Source organism: Aegilops tauschii, chromosome 6, assembly GCF_002575655.3.
Source record: "Aegilops tauschii subsp. strangulata cultivar AL8/78 chromosome 6, Aet v6.0, whole genome shotgun sequence".
NCBI lineage: Eukaryota > Viridiplantae > Streptophyta > Magnoliopsida > Poales > Poaceae > Aegilops > Aegilops tauschii.
In genome coordinates this window covers 491800428-491826703 of record NC_053040.3, presented here as the reverse complement: position 1 = coordinate 491826703, position 26276 = coordinate 491800428, and the positions used below count along the sequence as shown (strand labels likewise).

The following is a 26276-nucleotide window of genomic DNA, read 5'->3' as shown; positions in this document are numbered from 1 at the left end:
TTGCCGTTTAGATTAAGACAGCGACATGGCGCATTGACTTAACCCATGAATCCAACCCGAAACCGACCCGAACATCTCATTTCTTGACATAATTTATTTGTTTAGTGCTAAGCAGGGGTGTGGGAAAATTCCAAAATACCGTTTATCATATGATAAACAGTCATATGATAAACAGGGACAACTGTGGTAGGAGTACATTTTAGAAAACATAATGCTGCATCTTGGAATGCAAATATTTGAACTACGTTTGCTTAACCATACTGTCAGGCCGGTAGCTAGCAGAGATGTTCAGGGGTTCAAAGACTAAGTAAGCAGTAGGTAGCAGGGCAGTGGAAGTAGTTTACTATTATTAGGTTCTCAGCAGGGCAGAGGGTGACGTTGATGGTGACGCGACTACACCAATCGGGTTCATTCGGTTCGGGTTGCTTCAGCTTCCAACAAAATTTTCCACAAAACGGACTGAAAACAAAGAGCATGCATGTGTCAACACACCATTGGTAAGAAAAATCGACATAGACTCAAATCAAAATCAGTTGACTGATAATTAGACACTCCCTTTCTTTTAAAGGGGAGTCAACCAAAAACCTGAAAACATCAAATATTTGATGTTTCCAGAATTTTGACCATTTCTCAAACTCCTCCACATATATGCTTCACATATTTTCTATGTCCATTTCTCAAACTCCGAGAGCTGATAACTGAAATGTAACGTTCAGGTCAGGTTCGGAACTTCGGATTACGTGGGGCTGGGCGAAGATGGACGGCACTGCAGCATCTTCCTCTCTTGGGATTGGGTGACTGCGACTATGTGGTCCAGCGTTGACATAAGTACTGCCAAGGAGCATTCGGGTTCGGACCGGGTTCTGCTATCAGTTTGGGAGGAAAAGAAGTCTTCAGCAAAAGATGGCTCCATTCGCATGCATTCGTGTGCCCAAGGTCACCGTCACGGAGGATTCAATAAGAGCAAAACATGAAGACCCAATAGCACAGAGAATGATTCAGGCATCACAAATATCATCATGATTCAAGAATAATAGGAGCAGAAACAGGAAAGTCATTCACAAACCATCACAGAGTTCCGAACCCGAACGGAACCGATCAGGTTCGCTCCTAGATTCCAGAGGTAATTAAGTATCAATGCACTGACCTTGTTGGCTTTGTCACACATGGCTTGTCCTTTTGGCCAATGCACCTTTTACCTATCTGCGATGCCCCACCACTTGAATCCGAACCGAACCCGAAGAATACTATACTGGCCTGTTGGCTGGACAAACTAATTACCTAAAGAATGCTAAGCATACTTAGCGCTGCAATCACGGCTCCTCATCTGACCCAGAATGTCCTTTCAATAGTAATATCATCATAGTGTTCATCAAACTGAACATTTTCTTTGTACAGTAGAGAATTATTGATGGATACTCGGTTGCCTAGTTTTTTCGGTACCTCACTCCATATGCAAGGGGAACTAAAAAACGAAAATCTGAAACTACTATTAGGAAACTGAACGTGCATTTGACCGGCTACTGTTGTTTGTGCATTAAGCCCAAATCTGGAACTACCATTAGCTTGTGTATACCCACAGTGACCTGATTGAGATAGTATTAATTTAAAATAGAATGTTCATTTATACAAACAAAATTCATATATGTGAAAAATAATTAAGGTAATTATTATTTTTCATGTATTAGGAAGTACTCATGCTTTAAAATAATGTTCTTATGTTAGGCATGTATTTGAAAATATTCATGCACTTCAAAAAATCTTGATGTCTTATGGAAAGATATCATATATTTTAGGAGAAAAATGTTCCAAGTGTTAGGAAAAATAAAAATAAAGACAAGGAGAAAGCACAAAAAGGAAAAAGGTCAATGAAAATAAAATTGGAGTATGGATTGGTGGGAAAACGGGCAGACATACTTCAAAAAATATGAGGGAAAACTCCGAGAAACGATACCTCCGCCCCCCTCAGCCGGCAAGTGCTGCTGCACATCACCTCGACCTCCCCCACCATTATTCTGGCACCGCCTCGACCGTCCCTCTAAGCCCTATGATCTGCAAAAACTGTGACGACCCCCACACCTGCTAACCTGATTCCTTGCATCCACTTGGCACGCTGCAGCTCGCTACCGCTCCCAGTGTTGTGCCGGTGAGGTCCTGGCTCGGGCTCGCTGCGGCCGATGCCCATCGCTGTCACTCCTCATGTCGTCCTCCCCGCCAACCTTGTCGAAGTAAAAATATACTAGCGGTTGTAAAATTTATAGGCGCCTAATGTTTAGCAAACGCGAAAATAAAAGGATTATCCCAACTTTCTTGTTCGTTACTCAAAGTGAAATCATTTGCAAAAGTGAAGGAACGCTTTCTTATGTTCTTGAGATTAAAAGCAGAGGAACATCGTACTAGAATAGGAGATTTGATGGGCCACAGTGTCAGTGTGTGTGCTCGTTGGGAAGATGGCCCATGTAAGAAGCTACATTTATGATTTATGGGAGTACTAATCTGAACTGAACGTTTCTAAAGTGAACCACCTTCCTTCCTCTTCCTCTGAACCCCTCCCTCTCCCTGCCGTCTCTCCATCTCCCATGCCATAGATCTGCTGCCGCTCTCCATCACCTGCTTTCGTGGTTCCGCCGGATCTGATCATGGAGGCGGTGGAAGACACCAATCTGGAAGCCGCGATCGGCTGGCTCACAGATACCATCCTCTCGAATCTCCCAGCCGGCGGCAAGCTGGACTCATGGATCGGGCAAGCTGGCCTCGGCAACGACATCGGGAAGCTCAAGTCTGAGGTGGAGGCGGTGGAGATGGTGGTTTCTGCTGTGCAGGGGAGGGCGGCCGGGAACAAACCGCTGGCCCGATCTCTCGCGGCCGTCAAGGAGCTGCTCTACGACGCCGACGATGTGGTCGACGAGCTGGACTGCTACAGGCTGCAGCAGGAGCTCGAGCCAGGTAATTTTGGTGATTCATTTAGATCCAAAGTACCTGCTGAATTGCTTACTATGTACTCCCTCCGTTCCTAAATATAAGTCTTTGTAGAGATTTCTATATGGACTACATACGGATGTATATAGACGTATTTTAGAGTGTAGATTCACTCATTTTGCTTCGTATGTAGTCCGTATTAGAATCTCTAAAAAAAACTTATATTTAGGAACGGAGGGAGTAGTAGTATTTTTTTTAAAGAAATGTTATGTTAATTTAGATTGTAATAACAACGAATTGCGTGTTAATTGGCAGTTCCAATTTTATTTTGTTCTGTCTTAGATACACTGCTCGAAACGGATGGACATAGAACACAGCAAGTTGAGAGATCTAGAGAAAATGCTGATGTGCAGAGTAGCAGCAATGGCAATGGCAGGTTACGTTCCAAGGAATGGAATCACTTTGACATCACACAGTTTGAACAAAACGGAGGGCCTGCCAGAGCAAGATGTAAGTACTGTGAAACAGAGGTTATGTGCACAACCAAAAAGGGGACATCAGTTTTGCGCAATCATCTCAATAGCAAAGGTTGTAGCAAGAAACGTGAAGCAACTGACCCTTCTTCAAGGTGCCTAGATTTTTTTTCCGCATCGCACCGGCACACTTTTGCGAGTCTTTTTTAATCACGTCTGCTTAACTGTGCATTAAGATTCTTACTGCCAATCATGATCCATGTATTATTGCAGCATCGTTGATGCTACTACAATTCATGTGCCCGTTGCAACTGGTAATTCGTCCAACAGAAAAAGGATGAGAACTGGTCAGGAGTCAACACACATCACCGCAGCTAACCCAAACGGGTGGAACAAGGATTCATTTCCCAAAAGGATACAAGACATCACTAGTCAGCTGCAAGGCAAACGAGAGGCTGTCACAAGGATTCTCAAGATACTTGGGTCAGATTCTGGTGGTGCAACCTCAAATCACTCTCAGCTTATGGTCACAGATCCACGCCGAAGAACATCAAGCCTTGTTCAAGGAAAAGTGTATGGGAGAGCTGAAGACAAGAGTTACATCAAAATGTTGATAAAAGAATGCAAATCAGATGCTAGTTTGACTGTTCTGCCTATTGTAGGCATCGGAGGAGTTGGGAAGACAACTCTCGCTCAGCTTGTATACAACGATCCAGCTTTGAAAAGTCAATTTGATCACAAGATATGGATTTGGGTGTCTAACAACTTTGATGAAATGAGACTCACAAGAGAGATGTTAGAATGCGTCTCCCAAGAATCACATGATGGACTATGTAGCTTTCCCAATCTTCAGGAGATCTTGAAGGGTCATATTAAATCGAAGAGGTTTCTACTTGTTTTGGATGATGTCTGGAAAGACATGGATGATGGTCGATGGAACAAATTATTGGCTCCTTTCAATTCTGGTAGTGCAAATGGCAATATGATAATTATGACAACTAGAAAACTTTCTATTGCAAAGAGGAGAGGAACCATTAGACCAATTAACTTAGGTACTTTGGGAAAGGACCATTTTTGGCAGTTGTTTAAATCATGCGCGTTTGGTGACGAGAATTATGAAGCGCAAGCAAGTCTAAGTGACTTAGGACAGGAAATAGCACAAAAGTTAAAAGGGAACCCATTAGCAGCACAAACTGCCGGGGCACTATTAAGAGATCATCTTACTGTGGATCATTGGAGTAACACCCTGAAGACTGAAGCTTGGAATTCTCTGCAACGCGCTGATGGCATCATGTTTTGTTTGAAGCTTTCCTATGATGAGCTGACCTACCCTCTACGACAATGTTGCTCGTATTGTTCTATATTCCCCTACAACTATCAGTTTCTTGCTGAGGAGCTAGTTCGTCTTTGGATTTCACAGGGATTTGTGAAGTGTGATCATTCAAGTAGGAGTTTGGAGGAGATTGGATGGTACTACCTGACAGACTTGGTGAACCTCGGCTTGTTTCAGCGGGTTGAAATAGAAAAACCCTCTATTGGTAGTCAAACTTACTATATTATGTGTGGCCTGATGTATGATTTTGCAAGGCTAGTTTCAAGAACTGAGTGTGCAACTTTGGATGGTTTGCAGTGCAATACAGTTTTGTCAACCGTGCACCATTTGTCTATAGTAACTGATTGTATATATCGGAGGGATAATAAGACTGGGAGCATACGTCGTTGTGAGAATTTTGATTTTCTTTCGCAAAATATAGTCGCATCAGTGAGAAAGTTGAGAACAGTGGTGTTAATTGGGGAATATGACTCCTTTTTCTTCAAAGAATTCCAAGATGTATTTGAAAAGGCACATAACTTGCGTCTGCTGCAAATGTCTGCAACATCTGCTGATTTTAGTTCCTTCATGCGTAGCTTGGCAAATCCTACACGTCTTCGGTATCTAAAACTTCAGAATGGTCATACTGAGCAGAAGGCTTTGCCTCAAGTTTTGAACAAGTTTTTCCATCTTCAAGTATTGGATGCTGCTTTCTGTATGTCATTGCATATGGTTGATCTAGAGGATTGCAGTGAGCAGAGAATACTTCCATCTCTCGAAATGCTTCGGTTTCTTAAAAGGTTGAAGTTGTGCAACATGCGGAGAGTAAGCGAAGTATTGGTTCCGTCATTGGAGGAGCTGGTTTTAGATGGAATGCCAGATTTACAGAGATGTTCATGTACTTCCGTGGGGGGTATGAAGTCTAGTTTAAGGGTGTTGGAGATCCAGAGATGCCCTGTACTTGACGTGTTCGATCTGTTTCAGAAAGGTTGTAACTATGAAACTGAGCATAAGTCATGGTTGCCCAGTCTGAGGAAACTCATTATGTGCGATTGTCCTAATTTGCAAGTACAGACCCCCCTTCCACTTTCAGCCATATTTTCTGAACTATTAATCAGCAGAGTTTCCACAATTATGACAATGGAGGGATCTTCCATGGGAACATTCAAAAGTAATGGAAAAAGAATTTGGGATATGCCTTTTGTTCAGACAATGGCACTTGATGACAGAATTTTGGCATTCCATAATCTTAAGGATATCAAATGTTTGGAGATATCGTCGTGTGGAAATTTAACATCTATTTCATTCAAATGTTTAAGTCAGCTCATCTCGTTAAAGAGTTTGAAAATAGTGGACTGCACAAAACTTTTCTCACCAGATTCTGTGCCAAAGCATACCCATGAAGACACGATAACCGTAAAAGATGCTGCTCTTCCGGCTCTTGAAAGTCTTGATATTAGAGGATGCAGAATAATTGGGAAGTGTCTATCTCTGATGCTGCAACATTCGCCAACCCTGAAGGATTTGTATTTATATAATTGCTCGCAGTTGACACAGCAGAGGATAGAAGAGGAAGGAAAAGTCTCAGCTTCTTGGACATCAAGATATCTATGCGATGCTTCATCAGGATATGCAGATGACACACGGCCATATGCAGATGACACAAGGCCAAGCTCAGCTGTAGAAGATCTCGTGCACATTCCGTTGGATCTCAAAAATATAACAATTTGTGGATGCCCTCATCTGATAGTTGACGGGAGTAGGGAAGGCTTTGCTGGATTTACCTCCTCCTCACAGGTAGAGAATGGAAGATGTCTCCTCCCGCAATCACTTGAACATCTTGATTGGTCTGATTATTCCCGAAAAGCTCTGCGGCCCTGCTTTGTGGGTAATCTCACCTGCCTCAAAAAAATAAATTTAAATAGTGGGAGAAGTTTGGAATGTCTACAGCTGGATTCCTGTACGGCCTTGGAAGATTTGGAAATTCAGGGTTGCGATCAGCTCGTCACCATAGAGGGCTTGCGATCGCTTGGAATCCTTAGGTCTTTGAAATTATCTTATAACTCAAGATTGAAATCTCTACAGCTGCATTCCTGCACGTCGCTGGAACGTTTGGAAGTTGGGTCATGTAGTTCACTCGTCACACTAGAGGGCTTGCAATCCCTCGTGACCCTCAAGCATTTGGAAATAATCGATTCCCCTGCCTTGGATTCCCTTGCCACGTTGCAGAGTTATGAGCCAATTGAGGGAATTTCAAGTCATATCCATGAGTTATTCCCTGCACTGGAAAGTCTCAAGGTCGATGACTTGTCTCCCCTTAACACATCATTCTGCAAGGGCCTCATCTGCCTTCGAAGCCTAAATTTTATTTCTTTGGATGCAACCATACTAACAGATGAGCAAGAGAGCGTGTTTCTGCTCCTCGGGTCCCTGCAAGAGCTCCAGTTTATAGATTCTAGGCACCTCTTAGATCTTCCTTCGGGGCTGAGCAGCCTCCCTTCCCTCAAGACGTTGAAGATCATAGGTTGTAAACGCATCTTAGGGCTTCCAAAGGAGGGCCTCCCACCTTCGCTGAAACAACTGGTAATCAAGCAATGCAGCTTCGAGTTAAAAGAACAATGCAGATCGCTAGCAACAAGCAAGCTAGAGGTGTTGACTACGTGGATTGATTTCTGAGTATCTTTCTAAGGTACACTTCTACCATATACCCAGTTATTTTCAACTGAACACCAAAGTCGTTCAATTATATGCTATTGGAGGGATTGCCGAGGCCATCCCTGTCCTGGGTCATCACTCACCTGTCATTACTTATATTTTCTGAACCTTCCATGCAGCAAAGGAGGATCCAGATTCCAGGGGCATATGTTAGTGAGGAGTCACAAGTTGTTGGCCTATTGTCAATGCGTTTGTTTATCCTGAAGCTTATCTGTGAACCAACCAGAAGATGGATTTCAGCGGCATTGTGGGTGGCGAAGGCGCATTTCTGGTCAACCTTATGTTTTTTTTATCCGCCAAATGCAGTTCTTGAACCCCATCAACTTGTTAGATGTTGTTCTGTTACCATTTGTTCAGACGAATGCTTCCTTTATGCTAAGTCATGTTTTTTGAGAGGTGTTGCGACGTTGCTCCTCCAGCGGCTGTTTGATGATGCCATTGATTTGAAAATTTAGAGATACTATTAATTTCACACTACAAAGTTTAATACTACTGAAACAACGTCTACCTGAAAGTCTGTTAGCTTCTTAATTACGGGCATAGTACATAAGAACTAACCTGTCAAAAAAACAACACAGAACTCCAAGTTGGTCAAGCAAGTTTGTAGAGAGACAAAATGTACGATTTCGCCTCTCTGGGTAGAACTCTGAGGAGCTTCTTGTCGATGCGTCCTTCATCGGTCACACGACTCATTAGTCCAAAAAGATTCTGCCCTAAAGCTCAGCAAATCTTACTCTTCTTCTCAGATGAGTGCAACACAATAATTTACTCTTCTTTCTCGAAAAATCACACACAATAATTTACCGATACAGCTTCACTCATGCCTAAGCGCACAAGCCTAAGCGCAAGTGGAAGCGCAAGATTTATCCAGCGTCGGCTGTGCGTAGAAGCGCTAGATCCGTACGACTAAAAAATTTCATGATGAGTTATGAGAGGAATTTTTTGGAATAGCAGAGGTCTGACAGACTTGGCTAAAAAAAGATTTCTAGCGGATGCTTCTATCGAGCATAGGTTGGATTTTATCGCCCTCTCTGAAACAGGAAGGGGTAATTTCCCCCCGCAATTCCTAACTACGTTATCAGGAGGTGTCGATTTTGATTGGCACTGCCTCCCCGCGAGAGGAAGATCAGGTGGAATCTTACTTGGGGTTAGATGCGAGACGTTGGAAGTCCGAAGTGTGGTTATGGGAGATTTCGCCGTCAAGTTTCGGGTTAGATCGAAGGCCGATGGGTTTAATTGGGCACTGGTGGCGGTATATGGGGCCGCACAGCCAGAGCTCAAACCAGATTTTTTGGCGGATCTTGTCCGTATTTGCGGGTTTGAGCAGCTTCCAATCTTAGTTGGGGGTGATTTTAATATTATTAGAAGGAGAGACGAGAAGAATAATGACAATTTTGATGGCCGGTGGTCGTTCATGTTTAATACTATTATTGAAAGCTTGGATCTGAGAGAGATAGAGCTTTCGGGTAGAAAATTCACTTGGGCTAATACTTTGCCAACCCCCACGTTTGAGAAGCTTGATCGTGTCCTCACGAGTGTTGACTGGGAACAGAAGTTTCCTCTAGTAACAGTCCAGGCGTTATCGCGTGGAATCTTGGACCACACCCCTTTACTGCTTGACTCTGGTGAGGCAACGGATGTGGGGAATAAAAATATTTTCTCTTTCGAATTAGCGTGGTTTGAGAGAGAAGGTTTCTTCGATCTAATAGCCAGGGAATGGGCTAAAGATGCAGGAGGAAGGACTTCTATTGAGAGATGGCAGAATAAGATAAGACACTTGAGAAGTTTCTTACGTAGATGGGCTAAGCATCTCAGTGGGATTTATAAGGTTGAAAAGGAAAGGCTCCTTACTCTTATTCAGGACCTAGATGTAAAAGCCGAGTCCACAATCCTAGATTCCACGGAACTTCATGCTAAAGTAGACGCGGAGATGAGATTAAAAGAACTCCTGCGAGAAGAGGAATTGGAGTGGGCATTGCGGGCTAAGGTTCGCAAAGTTGTCCAAGGGGACACCAACACTCAATTCTTTCATACGATTGCTAACGGCAAACATAGAAAGAAAAGAATCTTTCAGCTTGAGCAAGACGAGGGGACGATCTTAGGACAGGAAAACCTTAAATTATACATTACGAACTACTACAAGCAGCTTTTTGGGCCTCCGGAGGATAATTTCGTGTCCCTGGATGAGTCGAGGATTGAGGATGTTCCTCAACTTGCTGGGAATGAGAACGATATTTTAACTGCCCCGTTTTCGGAGAAAGAGGTGTTTGAAGCTATTTCTCAGATGAAAAATAATAAAGCTCCAGGGCCGGATGGATCTCCAGCGGAGTTTTATAAAAAATGTTGGCATATTATCAAAGGGGACTTGCTACCGATGTTCCATGACTTATTCTCTGGACAGCTTCAGTTGTTTCATCTGAATTTTGGAACTATTACTTTGCTTCCTAAGAAAGAAGAGGCCGTGAGAATTGAGCAGTTTAGGCCGATCTGCCTTCTTAACGTAAGTTTCAAAATTTTCATCAAGGTTGGGACAAATAGACTCACACAGATTGCGCACTCTGTGGTGCAGCCGTCCCAAACCGCCTTCATGCCGGACAGAAACATCCTAGAAAGGGTTGTGGTCCTCCATGAAATTTACATGAAAAAACTAGACGGGGTTGTTTTCAAAGTGGATTTCGAAAAAGCGTACGACAAAGTCAAATGGTCATTTTTTCAACAGGCTTTGCGTATGAAAGGATTTGATCAAGCCTGGAGACAATAGGTAGAATCTTTCACGCAAAAAGGGAGTGTTGGAATTAAAGTGAATGATGACATAGGTCACTATTTCCAAACACATAAGGGCCTGAGACAAGGAGATCCGATGTCACCTATTCTGTTCAACATTGTAGTCGACATGTGACGATTCTAATAGGGAGGGCTAAGGATGCTGGTCAAGTAGGTAGTCTGGTACCTCATCTAGTTGATGGAGGTGTTTCTGTCCTACAGTACGCCGATGATACTATCATTTTTATGGAGCATGACTTGGCAAAAGCGAGAAACATGAAGCTGGTGTTATGCTTATTTGAACAATTGACTGGACTAAAGATTAATTTTCACAAGAGCGAATTGTTCTATTTTGGAAGAGCCAATGAGGAACAAGAGGCATATAAGCAATTGTTCGGATGTGAGTTGGGGGCTTTACCTTTCACATATTTGGGTATACCAATTCACCATCGAAAGCTAACAAACAGAGAATGGAAGTGCATTGAGGATCGTTTTGAGAAGAAACTAGGTTGCTGGAAGGGCAAATTAATGTCATATGGAGGCCGTTTAATTCTCATTAATTCGGTTCTCACAAGCATGCCCATGTTTCTTCTGTCTTTTTTCGAGGTACCAGTTGGAGTTCGGAAAAGACTTGATTTCTATCGGTCCCATTTCTTCTGGCAAAGTGATGACCTGAAGAGGAAGTATAGACTCGCTAAATGGGACATTATTTGTCGATCGAAGGACCAAGTGTGTCTAGGTATCGAAAATCTTGAGGTGAAGAACAAATGTCTTCTTAGCAAATGGCTGTATATGCTATCTGGTGAGACCGGGGCTACATGGGCACAGATTCTATGTAATAAGTACCTTCATTCCAAAACTTTATCCCAGATGACAGTGAGGCCAATGGATCCGCCTTTCTGCAAAGGACTGATGAGAGTTAAATCAGTATTTTTTTAATCGGACAAAGTTTGTTATCGGTAACGGTACTTCTACGAGATTCTGGGAGGATACATGGCTAGGGGACACGCCCCTCGTGTTTCAATATCCTTCTCTCTATAGCATTGTTCAACGGAGAGACGCAACTGTTGAGACAGTATATCAGTCCACGCCTCTCAATATTCACTTCAGGAGAGCGTTAGCCGGAAACCGTTGGGAAGCTTGGCTCCATCTTGTGAGAAGATTGATGGATGTCCAACTAACTCAATGACCCGATCAGTTGTGTTGGAAGTTGACTAGGAATGGAGAGTTCACGGTCAAATCCATGTATTTGGATGTTATTAATTCTAGCTCTATTCCTACTTCGAAACATGTTTGGCATGTCAAAGTACCCTTGAGAGTTAAAGTGTTTATGTGGGTTGTACACAAACAAGTTATTTTAACTAAGGATAACTTGATAAAACGCAACTGGATTGGATCCGCTAGATGTAGCTTTTGTGATCGGGATGAATCCATCAAACACCTCTTTCTTGATTGCCCTTTGGCAAAAATTCTTTGGCGGACAGTTCACATAGCCTTTAATATTACTCCTCCGAATAATATCAACACGTTACTTGGGACATGGCTAGATGGGATTGAGCCCCAAACAGCGAAACACATTCGTGTAGGAGTATGGGCTTTATTATGGGCTATCTGGAATTGCAGAAATGATTTAGTTTTTAACAGAACAACAAATACTCATTTTTTGCAGGTTATCTTCCGAGCCACTGCGTTGATCCGTTTGTGGTCGCTACTCACTCCGACGGAGGCCAGGGAACGTTTGGTTACTGGATCTATCCGATGGAAGATGGTAGCATGGGTTTTTTCAACCGGTTTGGATGGCGGTCATGTAATAGGATAGGCAATTAGTTTTCCTATCTTTATCTTGCTAGCCGGTTGTGGCTTTATTCTTGTTCTTTAGCTCTTTGTGAGCACTTTTTGTTCTTCTTTGTTTGAGACTTTGAGACCTCTGTCGAACTGTTTTGCTTGGTAATAAAGGTGGCCGTATGCATCGCTCTGATGCAGAGGCCGGGGATATCCCCTTTTCGAAAGAAAAAAGCTTCACTCATAGGTTTCAGACTCACACTACCAGCTTTGCAGTTCACCACTCATGTCCAGTAGCACGGTTACTTTCACTCTTCCAGACAGCACTAACACTTAACATCGTATTCATGTCCAGTAGAACTTCATTTCACTTTTCATCCATCAACCCTGCTAGAGTACAGTTCCACAGGTAAAGGCACTACACATTTTGGCCTGCAGGCAGCCATTGACAGGCAGTACTACTTGATTTCAAACTATTCCCAGGCGTAGGCATTAACACATCAGAGCCTTCCAGAAGATGGATGACATCAGGTGTTTCTATGCCCAACAATGACCAATGGACCAAGAAAACAACGACTGATCACAGAGAAGCTCCAGGAACACACTTTAGAGTAGGATTCGCCTGTACACATCCGTGAGGGGCTGCAAATCCAAGTAAGAAAATTTACAGGACTCTATCTATTGACGGGCAAAGGATGACAAACTCAACTAGAAGTAATTAATCTTACACAGTAATTTGCCTGGAATGCCACAAAAGATAAACAAAACCCCTGTTTCTTCTCAAAAACCTCCAGGGTCAAAACCACTGCTCATCACAGAGATAGGCTTACAGCAGGACAATTGAGAGAGCAGAGTGGCATCTCCCCTGTATCCATTCCCTGTACAAGATTGCAAGTACATGCTCTGGCTGATATATGGCATGAACACAAGTGATGTTTACTAGTACAAGAAAAAAGGTTAATTACTGCCTGGAAACCAACACAAGAAAAAAGGTAACATGCATACATCGGAAGTAGGAACTGAATACTCAACAATTGCATACATTCGTCTCACACCCATAACTACTCCCTCCGTTCAAACTAGGACGTAAATAGATGCACAGACCCCTTTCCAACACATGCCACTGGATAATCATGTCACCGCATAATCGGTTCAGAAAGACTCAAGCAGTAGGTCTACTTGGCTCAATCATATCATCGTATCACCTTCATAATGTCTATTTTGACTACAGTCCCGTATATAGTCTCCATGTTCAGAAATGATTCATTCGTCTCACACTCATAATTAGCAACCAGCTTGTAGCGACACAATTATTACACAGAAAGCTACATGAGTTGCACGTTGTCTAGCACTCCTAAGACAATCGTTTAGAGAGGATTCACGGAGAGGGGTGGATGAATGAAGCAGCGTAAGTTGCAATTTGAAATTTCTGCAGTGAACCTTCATGATGCCTGATACAGCTTCTGCAGCTTCGCCTTGGTCATATCAAGTTGCTCTGAATAAGAATTAGAGAAGGAGGAATCATGTCATGTTACCACAATGAAGCACCACATAGACAATAAGAAAACACCACCACCACTTCCAATAACAACAACAACAAAAGCGATGAGCAATCGTACTCTGTTGGGATGCCACGGCAGATTTGATGTCCCGGTGCGTAGCTGCATCATTTATTTATTTCACATAGTGAAATATCCTGCCTTACTCTTTGTTCTTGATTAAATAAAACTTTGAGGCTGGTGTTAAATCTTTTTTTTCAGTGTGCTCTGTGTTAATATTTTAGCACAATTCATACACTATTCAGTCGACATTCTATTCTCTTTTTGAAGAACAAGGATCTCTCCCCGGTTCCATTGCATTTAAAATTAAACCACATTGTACGTGTAGTTCAAATCACCCTCCAAATCGACCTGCACCCGGCGAGCTCTCTTGCGACCTTCCATGGCGTCTGGCTGGCCGAATCACGAACTCGTGGAATGCTCATGAGCTGGGGATATGTTGCAGGCAGGCCAGAAATTTTGGGTTCCTGCACTAAAACCATAATTCGAAACAGAGATGGAATTCCTATATATAAATCCCCTACCCCTCCCTCTAGAATTCGTGGAGAAGAGATGGGGATGGTGGAGGCTTCTACCCATCTACACGTGCCAGTACTACATCCGCATTCCTCTAGAATCCGTCGATTTGCGTGGACGAACGAGAATGGCCGCCTCTCCTCTTACCCACTTGGTAATCTAACTGGAGTATGTTATTTGAATAATATAGTTTGTTCATTTAAAGTGTCTCAAGATGGAGACTAAAGCCCATGTCCCAGTGCGAGAGGCACAATGTAACCATGTGCACTGACATCCGGGAGGAAGCCTGCAACATCCTGCACGACATGCGCAGCGAAGCTTCTGCTCTTAACAAGACAACAAGGTAATTATGATTCTTCCACAATAAAAAGAGGAATTCATTTGTTCTTGTCCAGGATATGTATGTGATGTGATACATAGTATCTTGTATCTGCACTGTCGTTTCCGGATCTACTAGCAGCAGCAGCAGCATGGAAAAACTTGTAGTGAAGTTTGTTTGTGTTGAATCTAGTGACGAGGAAGAGCCTGCAATGAAGCTTGGGAGTGAAGGATATCCTTGAACGAGAGGGAGGAGGACATGGAGAATGTATGTACAATAGGAAAAAGAAGAAGCACGAGGACTCCGAATTCTAGCGGAAATCACAACTTAACTGTTATCTTGATTAAGCTAATGGGTTGACCTATATGTATTGATTTTGAAGTTTGGTTTATACAGAGCAAGCCTACTGATATGCTGTCAGAATATAGCAAATGCCATTTTTGTGCTTGTGCCCGGCATAGGGACTTGATAGAGAACCCTAACCTCGAGAGAAAGTGTGCCGTGTCACCAGAAGAACGTTGGTAGTGACAGAGCCAAAGCTCCTAACACCTCCTCAGGTTCATGAGACACACGCAGGGGATAACAGAAATGAAGGTCGACATAATCTGATAACAGGGATGGCTAAGGACATTGCTATCATTAGTGAGAGACATGAGAAGATGTGACAAAAACAAGAGATGGACTATGGGCATTCGGCATCAGGTAGCAAGTCGGCAATCAAGCCCACGGTCTAAGGATTCCCTCTGATCCTCTTTATTTCAAACAAATGAACTAGCATTTTGCTTGGTTGTAGGGTACCATTTGATTAGAAAAAAAATATTGTTGCTGACAAATTGGCCGTGTAACCAAATTAAACTAGTGCCACAAAAGATTTACATATGCTTCTAGATGTGTGCCACAGAACCAAAATGAGCTTAACAACCACCAAAATGCAGCAGGGCAAAACAAGACACGTGGCATTATCACTTTGTAGGTCTTCCAAATCTTAGTGAACTTGTGCACCTTTGGAAAACCTGCAATAGATCAGAAAATGTTACATACAACAGTTGCATTTAGAACTTAAGGAAGATGTTACAACAATCACATATAACAACCGCATATGTTCTGAAATATAGAGCAACCAGTAACATCACTAGAATAAAAAGACAATCACATATAACAGCTGCATATGTTCTGAAATATAGAGCAACCAGTAACATCTCTAGAGTAATCACTACTATAGTAGAGAACATGTCCTGCACATCAACATGTCCATTTTTTATCATCTTAACAATAGCAAGCTGATCTTCTCATCAAAATGTAGTGTGCAACGTGTGTACAAATATTAACATGAAGATGTTATAACAGCCGCATATGTTCTGAAAGATGTTATAAGCAGGTAACATGCGCAAAGTTACTGTACTAGCCAGCGAATTAAGTTAGCTTGTATTTGGGCTTGCTTTTCCTTCTAAGCTCTCTGAATCTACTACACAGAATAAGAGGGGAACTAGCTGGAGCATATATTTCAGGATCTTCTAATTGGGGGTTGTTTAGTTCCCTGGTTCCATGCTTTTGTTGGACAAGTTACAAATGAAGGTCCCCTAAAATGGTATCTGATTAGTGGACAAGCCCACAGATTTACAAATCCACTGAAACGCTAAGAACATTTGGTTCAATAATAAACATTTTTATCGGTTCACCTTCCTACATCACGCACAACAAGTTGAATTAGCCTAGAAAATTAAACCAAGGCTTTCTACAGACAAACAAGCTGAAATACTTCATGTACATGAAAGAAAGAGGATCCAGTTACATTCAATTGTTGTGAGCATGGAATCAAATGAAACTCATTACTCTACATGGCGGAGTCTATCATGTACATGAAAGAATGATGATCCAATTGCAGTTTATATTTGTAATGGACTAAAATAAGTACTGTAGGAGTGTCTTTTTTTATACCTGCTGTCAGAGTATCTATATATACAAAAGTTAATCATTATGCTTGTGAGATCAGAGTAACCATATTTATTCAGCTGACCTCTCTACAAATTCATGGCGGTTGGACACAAAAGCCCACTTCTAAAGAACTATAATGATCTGTTTGAATTACTAATTAATAATATAAACTGGAACAGGAGGTCAAGTTTCTTGGACACAAGTTGAACATGCAACAACTACATGAGCAAAGCATTACTATCTGTGACAAACCTAGAAGCTTGATACAAAACGTTTTGAACTGCAGAGACAACAGAATCAACTTTGAATATTTTCTAAGAACAAACCAACAACATCTATGAACTAACAAAATTGTAACATCAAAACAAGAAATCATAAAAGCACTAAATACAGGCCGAAGAAAATGATATGGCAGCTGACATGTACATTCACTAGAAATATAAGACCTTTTTTTAGTTCAGTTTGAACTACAAAAACGTCTTATATTATGGTACAGACGTAGCAGTAAGCAGCAAAATGCAAGGTCAAACCATTTTTACACATGGTATGCTTCCTTTTTTTTTCCAAAATTGCATGCCAAGCATACACTGAAAGGGTTAAACTGTACCTAGTAGTGGTGGAGCTGCTGCTGGGCCTGGGCAGCGTACACTGCCGGTGCGGTACTGTAGTACACCACCGGGACGCTGGTGGCCACCGCGAAGAGAGCCGGCACGCCGGCTGCCAAGTAGAGACTGCAGGTACCGTCGGTGAACTTGTGGCACTGGTGCAGGGAACGGCCCACCAGGTCTGACACCGTCAACGAGCAGGCAGAGGAAACTAGCAGTAGGCCCATCATCACCTGTGACAAGAAATTTTCAGTTACAAAACATGGTATGTGCATATGTGGATGTTTATGCATACGTGATAGCTCACCGTGTCAAAGAGGCCAAGTGCAGTCAACGTCCCAGCACCTACTGGGGCAACTGCCCTGCAGATCATGGCCCCATCGTGTACTACACGAAGAAGGCTCACGGTCATCTGCAAGGGCAGGACGTAGCGCAGAAAGCTATAAAAGGAAATATAGTTAATTGAGTTCATGATAAAATATAGTTGAGCAGTGTCTCCAAATTACTTGTCGCTGAAATGGATGTATCTAGATGTATTTCAGTTCTAAATACATCCGTTTTAGCGACAAGTAATATGGATCGGAGGGAGTACTACGTTTAGATCCAAGTACCTGCTTAGTTGTTAGTAATTGGCAGTTCCAATTTATTTTTCCTGGAGCACGACGACTATGCTAAATGTCTGCTTCTCTTTTTCTTCTGCCTTAGAGACACTGCTCCAAACGGATGGACATGCTGGAGCGCAGCAAGTTGAGAGATCTAGAGAAAATGATGACGATGTACAGAGCAGCGGTAATAGCAGGTTCCAATCCAAGGAATGGAATCACTTCGAAATCACAGAGTTTGAACAAAACGGAGGGCGTGCCAGAGCAAGATGTAAGAGCTGTCAAACAGAGGTTATGTGCGAAACCAATAAGGGGATATTAGTTTTGCGCAATCATTTCAAAAGCAAAGGTTGTCGCCAGAGACGTGGAGCAAGTGACCCTTCTTCAAGGTACCTAAATTGTTTAATGCCTTCTTTTGTGCATCAGCTTAAGAGCGTATTAAGGTTGTTACTGCCGATCCATGATCTATTTCTTATTTCAGCACCACTGATGCTACTACAGTTCCTATGCCTGTTGCAACTGGCAATTCGTTCAGCAGAGAAAGGATGAGAACCGGTCAGGAGTCAACACACATCACCGCAGCTAACCCAAACGGGTGGAACAAGGACGAATTTTCCGAAAGGATACAAGACATTACTTGTCAGCTGCAAGATGGACGAGAGGCTATCACAAGGCTTCTCAAGATACTTGGGTCCGGTGGTGCAATATCAAATACCTGTCAGAGTACAATCTCAGATCCATGCCGAAGAACATCAAGTCTTGTTCAAGGGAAAGTGTATGGGAGAGATGAAGAGAAGAGATCCATCAAATCACTGATAAAAGAACACAAAGCAACCGTCGGTTTAACTGTTCTGCCTATTGTAGGCATCGGAGGAGTTGGGAAGACAGCTCTTGCTCAGCTTGTATACAATGATCCAGCTGTGGAAAGCCAATTTGATCACAAGATATGGATTTGGGTGTCTAATAAATTTGATGAAATGAGACTGACAAGAGAGATGTTAGATCACGTCTCCCAAGAAACACATGATGGCATATGCAGCTTTTCCAAGCTCCAGGAGGTCTTGAAGGATCATATCAAATCAAAGAGGGTTCTACTTATTTTAGATGATCTCTGGGAAGGCATGGATGATGGCCGATGGAACAAATTGTTAGCTCCTTTCAGTTCTGATGGTGCAACTGGCAATATGATAATACTGACAACAAGAAAACCGTTTGTTGCCAAAAAGAGAGGTACAACTGGACCAATTAACTTAGATGGTCTGAAAAATGGTGATTTTTGGCCAATGTTTAAAGCATGTGCATTTGGTGATGAGAATTATAAAGAGCAAGAAAGTCTAAGTGATTTAGGACAGAAAATAGCAGGATGGTTGAAAGGAAACCCATTAGCAGCACAAACTGTTGGGGCACTACTAAGAGATCATCTTACTATGGATCATTGGAGTAACATTCTGAACACTGAAGATTGGAAATCCCTACAACACACTGCTGGTATTATGTCTGCCTTAAAGCTTTCCTATGATGAGTTGCCCTACCCTGTAGGGCAATGCTTCTCATATTGTTCCATATTGCCCTACAACTATCCATTTCTTGCTGAGGAGCTAGTTCATGTTTGGATTTCACAAGGATTTGTGAAGCGTGATCATTCAAGTAAGAGTTTGGAGGATATGGGACGGTACTATCTTACTGACTTGGTGAACCGGGGCTTGTTTGAGAAGGTTGAACTTCAATGCCAAACTTACTATGCCATTTGCGGCCTGATGCATGATTTTGCAAGGCTGGTTTCAAGAACAGAGTGTGCAGTTTTGGATGGTTTGCAATGCGATGAAATTTTGCCAACTGTACACCATTTGTCCATAACAACCGGTTTTGTATATCAGAGGGATGGTCAGACTGGGAATATACCTCGTAATGAGTGGTTTGAACTTTCATTGCAAAGTATAGTCGCATCAGTGAGAAAACTGAGAACATTGGTGTTAATTGGGGAATATGACTCCTTTTTCTTCAAAGCATTCCAAGATGTCTTTGAAGAAGCACATAATCTGCGTCTGCTGCAAATGTCTGCAACATCTCCTGATTTTAATTCCTTTCTGTGTAGCTTGGCAAATCCTACACATCTTCGGTATCTAAAAATTCAGGATGGCCATACTGAGCAGAAGGCTTTGCCTCGTGTTTTGAGCAAGTTCTTCCATCTTCAAGTATTGGATGTTGTTTTCTTTAAATCATTGCATACGGTTCATCTAGAGGATTGCGGAGAATGGATAATACTTCCATCTCTGGAAATGCTTCGGTTTCTTAAAAGGTTGAAGTTGAGCAACATGCGGAGACTAAGAGAAGTATTAGTTCCGCCATTGGAGGAACTGGTTTTAGATCGAATGCCAGATTTACAGATATGTTCCTGTACTTCTGTGGGGGATATGAAGTCTAGTTTAAGGTTGTTGGAGATCTGGAGTTGCTCTGCACTTGAGGTGTTTGATTTGTTTCAGAAAGGTTATAACTATGAAACAGAGCTTAAGTCACCGATGCCCAGCCTGAGGAAACTCATTATGGTCGGTTGCCCTCGTTTGCAAGTACAGACCCCTCTTCCGCCTTCAGCCACACTTTCTAAACTAATAATCACTAGTGTTTCAACAATTATGTCAATGGAGAGACTTTCCATGGAAACATTAAAGCTTTATGGATATGGACTTCCAAGTGAGATGATGGCAGTCGATGAGAAAATTTTGGCATTCAGTAATCTTAAGGATGTAAAATACTTGGAGATATTGTCAGGCAAAAGCATGACATCTATTTCATTCAAAGGTTTAAGTCAGCTCATCTCTTTAAAGAGTTTGAAAATAGAGTACTGCAGAGAACTTTTCTCTTCAGATGTTGTGCCTGCAAATGAGGATGCTCTTCCATCTCTTGAAAGTCTTTATATTAGAGATTGTGGAATAACAGGGAAGTGGCTATCTCTGATGCTGCGACATTCACCAGCCCTGAAGGAATTGACTTTATATGAATGCCCGCAGTTGAAACAGCTAAAGATAGAAGAGGAAGGAAAGGTTCAATCAAACTTTATCTCAGCTTCCGAGGCTTCGTCATCAGGATATGTAGATGATGCATGGCCAAGCTCAGATGTTGACGGAGTCGTGCACATTCCGCTGAATCTCACAAAGATAACCATTGGTAAATGCCCTCATCTAATATTTGAGGGGAGTAGGGAAGATTTGGTTGGATTTACCTCCCTTGATGAAGATGCCCAAGAGAAGGGAAGATGTCTCCTCCCTCAATCACTCCATCAACTTGTTTGGACTGGTTGTCCCCAAAAGACAATGCGGCCCTGCTTTGTGGGGAATCCCACGTGCCTCAGAAAATTGGAATTAAATGGAGGAAGCTTAGAATATTTACAGGTGGATTCCTGTACGGCGTTAGAAGAATTGGAAGTTGAAAATTGTCATTTGCTCGTCGCTATAGAGGGCATACAGTCACTTGGAACACTCAGGTCTTTGGTATTGCTTGTGAACTCAAGCATGGAATCTCTACAGCTACATTCGTGCACGGCGCTGGAACGTTTGGAAATTCAGTACTGCAGTTCGCTCGTCTCACTAGAGGGCTTGCGATCCCTCGTGAACCTCAAGCATTTGAAAATACTCTATTCCCCTGCCTTGGGTTCCCTTACCCCATTGGAGAGTTATGAGCCAATTGAGGGAATTTCAAGTCATAGCTATGAGTTATTCCCTGCACTGGAAAGTCTCGAGGTCCATGATTTGTCTCCCCTTAACGCGTCATTCTGCAAGGGCCTCACCTGCCTCCGAAGCCTAATGCTTATTGAATTGGATGCAACGAGGCTAACAGATGAGCAAGAGAGAGCGCTTCTGCTCCTCAGGTCCCTGCAAGAGCTCTGCTTTGTTGAGTGTGAGGATCTCGTACATCTTCCTGCGGGCCTGCATGGCCTCCATTCCCTCAATACGTTGAAGATCATAAGTTGTAGTAGCATCTCAGGGCTTCCGAAGGAGGGCCTTCCACCTTCACTGGAAAAACTGGAGATCTACGACTGCAGCGACGAGTTATCAGAAGGATGCAGATCACTTGCAACAAGCAAGCTAGAGGTCGAAATTGATGGGTGCTATGTGAACTGATCGCTGAGTAACTTTCTAAGGTATACTTCTATCATACATGCCCAGTTTGTTTTGGGACTAAATACCTATATGCTACTGGAGGGATTGGCCAGGCCATCCCTGTCCTGGATCACCTATTACATTAGTTATTATATTTGGTTGGGAGGGAAAATGCTTAACGTATTTTTCTTGTGATATGAACAGGCTCGGTTTCACTTCAGAACCTCGTCCTCACGTGGTCATGATAACGGTGTTTTACACTCACAATCTCAACATTTTGTTCCCCACTCGTTGGGTCAGAAATGGGGATTCATGCTGCCGGAAAAGCCTCTATTTTCGCTGTCATATAAAATAAAATGAAAAAGGTAAGCCTGCTTTTCGCTGTTCATTATCCATCTCATGTTTTGAAGTGAAAACAAGGTGATTGTTTCTCAGGTTTCTTGGCTGCACGCAGAAGATAGATAACGCTGGGAGGTCAGTTGATAATCAGAACCTCATACCCATGTGGCCATCTTTGATTTCGATGTCTCGATAATCAGTACCTCTCTTCTCCAGTTGCTGGGGTTTCAGAAAACAAACTGGGGATTTATGCTGCCATGTCGGAAAAGCCTACCTACTATTGTGCTGCCATATCAGAAATCTGAAATCTTCAACAGGTAAACCTGCTTTTTTCGTCTCTGTTTATTATTCACAACATGTTCTGAACTAGTTCCTTGACTGCATTCAGAAGACAGATCCAGAGATGCTGGGACAGGAATTTGATGATGAGACCAGACCAATATGCTAGGATTGATCGAACTCGTATCTCCCTCCGTCAGAAATTTGTGATAGCCTTGCCAGAGGACGTACATTCTCAACTTGTTGGCCTATTGTCAGTGCATTTGTTTGTATTCTGGTATTGACGGTGGTTTGTTGTCTTGCGTTTATTTTCAGTGGCAAAGTCGCATTTCTTGTCAACCTTATTTTTTTTCTGCCGAATGCAGTTTTTGAACATCATCAACTTGCTAGATGATGGTGTGCTACCATTTCAGAAGAATGCCTTCCTTTATACACGTTGCTGGATTACCATTTTTATGTTGGGAAGAATGCCTTCTTTAGGTCAAGCGACGATGTCTTCGAGAGTTCTTGCAAAGTTGCCCCTGCGGCGCTTGTCTCATGATGCCTTTGATTTGATACATTTAAAGATGCTGTTAATTTAACACTACAAAGTTCAGTATGTTAATACTATTGAAACAACGTCTACCTGAATGCATGTTGGCTGCTTACAGGCATACATCACAACAAACCTGTCAAAGAAACACAACACAGAACTGCAAGTTGGTCAGGCAGTTTGCAGAGAGACAAATGTACAATTTCGTCTCTCTGGGCAGAACTCCGAGGAGCTTTCAAAAATCAAAATCATAGAGACAAGAAAAGAAAACGAATTTCTATGAAATCAATAGAAGGATCGTTTCCCTGATTTGAATCCCGTCCTCCTTAAAATAGGATATCTCTCGTCGATGCGTCCTTCATCACTTACATGACTCGTTAGTCCAAAATAAATCATGTGCTAAAGCTCAGCAGATATTACTCTTCCCCAGCACTCATGCACTCTTATTCAGGAACAACACAATAGTTTACCGATACGGCTTGCAGGCAGCCATCGACAGTCAGCACTGCTGAATTTCAAGTTATTCACAAGCATAGACAGTAGACACTTATTGACAGGCAAAGATTGAGTCAAAATCTTCCATAACGTCACAACTAGAAGAACTCCACATCCTTCTCATGCTTCCTCTTGCTGCAAATCCAAGTAAAAGAATATCACAGGATTCTATTTATTGACAGGCAAAGACGAACCTGAAATGCCAGAAAAGAAAAATGAAATCCTCTTTCTTCTCAAAAACCTTCAGGGTCAAAACTAGTGCTCATAACAGAGATATGCTTACAGCAGAACAGTGGAGAGAGCAGAGTGGCCTCTCCCCTGTACAAGACTGCGAGTACATGCTCTGGCTGATAGACATGACAAGCTACGACATGAAACAAAATGATGTTTATTACAAGGTTAATTATTGTTGCCCGGAAACCAACACAAGGAAAAAGGTAACAGGCTCTTCAATTGCATAGCCTATAAGCTGAATGCTCAACAATTGCATATATAGCCTATAAACAAAATACTCAACAATTGCATAGCCTATAAACTGATGCACAGATTCTTCGCTGACACATACCCCTGGATCCATAATCCTGTCGCTGCATAATCGGTTCAGAAAGACTCGAGCAAGCAGTAGGTCAGCTTAATTAGCTCAATCAAATCATCGCATCACCTTCATAATGGGTCTATTGTGACAACAGTCCCGTATCCAGTCTCCACCATATTCAGAAAGAAATGATTTGTCTCGCACTCGTAACTATTAAACACACCATTATTACACAGAAATCTATATAAGTTGCATCCTAGTCAACTGGCACACGGAAGACACTTGATTAGAGAGAATTCAGCGAGGTGGATGGATGAAGCAGCATAAGTTGCAATTTCAAATTTCTGCCTGCAGTGAACCTTCATGATGCCTGATCCAGCTTCTGCAGCTTCGCCTTGGCGATATCAAGTTGCTCTGAGTACGAATCAGAGAGGGAGGAACCATGTTACCACCACCAAGAAGCACACAGAAAAAGACGAAAACAATTAACACCACCAATTCCAAGTTCCAACCACAACAAGAAGAAGAAAAGCAATGAGATGAGCATCGATCATACTCTGTTGGGACGCCACGGCCGACTTGATGTCCTTGCGGAAGAAGATGTTGCAGGTCTTCTGGTAAGCGGCCTGCGCATCAGACAAGTGGCAAGTGGTCAGTTTCTACTACCTAGCAACTATCAAGTCATCATCACAGTAAAACAGCCCAAATTGACCATCGCCCAAATTCATTCAGCAATCTATCGTAAAATAGTTCACCGGGTCCAGGAGGAGGAGGGATGCTTACCCTGGATGGAGGAAGGTTGTTGAGCTCGCCGATCGCCACTTGGTGCGCCCTTACCTGAACCGAATAACACACACATGCGGGTTATCTATCTTTTACTGTCGTCGAACAAATCGAAAGATGAAGGACTGCATCAAGGTAGAGAGAGAAACATCCATCAGAGGACAGATATCCCTACTACCTCCTTCATAAGCTCCATCTTCTTCATGTCCACCTCCTTCCCCGCCGCGGCAGCCATGTCCCGCCGGTGCCGGACTTGGAGCTCTGCTTCAGCTCCAGACCTCCAGTACACCTCAGTCAGGCGACCGCAAATCAGCAGCAGCTACGGATGCCTAAGCGAACGAATCTGGTTCATACGGAACGAGAAACGACTCTTAAATTAAAGCTCAAACCACGCCGCCGGCAAACATCGAAGCTACTGAAATTCCAAACACACTCCAACCCCCAGCGAACCCACGGCCGATCCAGAAGCAAGCTATGAGAAGGGAGAGAGAGTGGCGGGAGATGGAGAGGGTTCTAGCAGGAGGTTCCGGAGAGAGAGAGGGAGAGGGAGAGGAGACCTGACGGGGTGGCGTCGCGGCGGAGACGGGAGGGCGGAGGACGACGGCGGCGCGGCGACCGGGGAAACAGGGGACGGAACGAAGAGACGAGACGGGGCGTGTGTGTCGGCTCTCGTCAGGCCCTGCCTAACGGCCCACTACGGCCTGGCTAAATGCCTCAAAACGAATATGGGCCCCCCTGAATCGCGCGGGCTGGCTCCTTCTTCCGCTCGAGTGTACTAGGTTCGTGTTTCTCAAAAAAGAAAAAAAAAAGAGTGTACTAGGTTCGTTCCACAGAAAAACGAATATCGGTCAACCAGCTGATTAATTCTGGTACTAGAGGACCTCACTCAGCGATAGTACATGAAATAACAGAACGGAGTAGTAGTTTTTATTTTGTGCTCTTTTGTTCATGAGCGTAGGAACCATAATTTCGAAGCTCATAATCTCACCAAATCGGCCTGTAATCTAGGCCTAGGTAGACATGTTTGGTTGGGCACTCCTCATGACCCGAACCGTGTACCTATGAACATTATTGTTGAGTCATAAAGTGGCGAGATTTCTCAAAAAAAAAAAAAGCTGACTGACCGATGACCTTTTAAAAACATCTTTGCGAAATTTCACAAAGTTCATGGGTTCGAAAATGATTAATGAACACATAAAAATGTCCACCCTTTTTCTAGAAAAGTAAAATTCAAAAAAAGTTCAAGAATTGGAAGAAGTTCACGAATTTGGAAAAACATTCGTTAATTTAAAAAAGTTTCATGAGTCTGAAAAAAGATCATGAATTTGAAAAAACAAAAACCCGAATGAAAACTGACCTGCAAAAACAATAGAAAAACTGTCCAAAACTGCTGAGAAAAAACATGCACAGGCAGGCCCATATTGGAAGTAGCATAGGGGGGTTTGTGAGCGCGATGATGCTATCTACAGCTAACAAGTGTTTGACACTTATTTAAAAAAGGATCAAAAACTCAATGTATTAGAAAATGTTCACTGTGTTTAATAAAAATATTTGACATGCATTAAAAAAGTTTTACATGTTTTAAAAATTGTTCCTCGTGTAGAGCGAAATAAAAGGCAAAAAAACTGGATTTAGCTCCGTCAATGGGCATATATGGCGAGTTGAAACTGTCAGAATATTGATATTCGAGAGAAAGTGTGAATTCCAGATTGTGCT

The 26276-nt window shown here is 42.7% G+C and overlaps 2 protein-coding genes across 8 annotated transcripts; one reads left to right on the top strand and one right to left on the bottom strand.

Moving 5' to 3' along the window:
• Positions 1 to 2520: 2520 nt before the first annotated feature.
• Positions 2521 to 22627, top strand: LOC109758911 (probable disease resistance RPP8-like protein 2). Of its 7 annotated transcripts, none has more exons than XM_045230207.2 (7): positions 2521 to 2946; positions 17604 to 17889; positions 17982 to 21638; positions 21802 to 21962; positions 22052 to 22071; positions 22153 to 22253; positions 22307 to 22627. In XM_045230207.2, exons 1-3 carry the CDS (start codon positions 2640 to 2642, stop codon positions 21616 to 21618), a joined length of 4230 nt encoding a protein of 1409 aa, XP_045086142.1. In that variant the 5' UTR covers positions 2521 to 2639; the 3' UTR covers positions 21619 to 21638; positions 21802 to 21962; positions 22052 to 22071; positions 22153 to 22253; positions 22307 to 22627. The 7 variants fall into 7 exon arrangements, with proteins under 7 accessions (XP_045086142.1, XP_045086139.1, XP_045086140.1 ...); XM_045230204.2 differs by having other exon boundaries at positions 22033 to 22071; positions 22332 to 22627; XM_045230205.2 differs by having other exon boundaries at positions 22033 to 22071; positions 22328 to 22627.
• A 1250-nt stretch (positions 22628 to 23877) lies between these two features.
• Positions 23878 to 25251, bottom strand: LOC109758913 (uncharacterized). Its single transcript, XM_020317775.3, has 5 exons — positions 25118 to 25251; positions 24739 to 24903; positions 24561 to 24614; positions 24334 to 24403; positions 23878 to 24191 (listed from the first exon to the last, which is right to left on the bottom strand). The coding sequence occupies exons 2-5, from the start codon at positions 24793 to 24795 to the stop codon at positions 24139 to 24141; spliced, it is 234 nt and encodes a 77-aa protein (XP_020173364.1). The 5' UTR covers positions 24796 to 24903; positions 25118 to 25251; the 3' UTR covers positions 23878 to 24138.
• Positions 25252 to 26276: the final 1025 nt, after the last annotated feature.

Coding starts and splice junctions, on each gene's coding strand:
- LOC109758913 (XM_020317775.3), bottom strand. CDS start 24,795: ATGGCTGCCGCGGCGGGGAAGGAGGTGGACATGAAGAAGATGGAGCTT. Junction 24,404..24,560: donor ACAACCTTCCTCCATCCAGG/GTAAGCATCCCT, acceptor TCTGATGCGCAG/GCCGCTTACCAGAAGACCTG. Junction 24,192..24,333: donor GGCCGTGGCGTCCCAACAGA/GTATGATCGATG, acceptor ATTCGTACTCAG/AGCAACTTGATATCGCCAAG.
- LOC109758911 (XM_020317768.4), top strand. CDS start 2,640: ATGGAGGCGGTGGAAGACACCAATCTGGAAGCCGCGATCGGCTGGCTC. Junction 2,947..3,261: donor GCAGCAGGAGCTCGAGCCAG/GTAATTTTGGTG, acceptor GTTCTGTCTTAG/ATACACTGCTCGAAACGGAT. Junction 3,548..3,665: donor GCAACTGACCCTTCTTCAAG/GTGCCTAGATTT, acceptor GTATTATTGCAG/CATCGTTGATGCTACTACAA.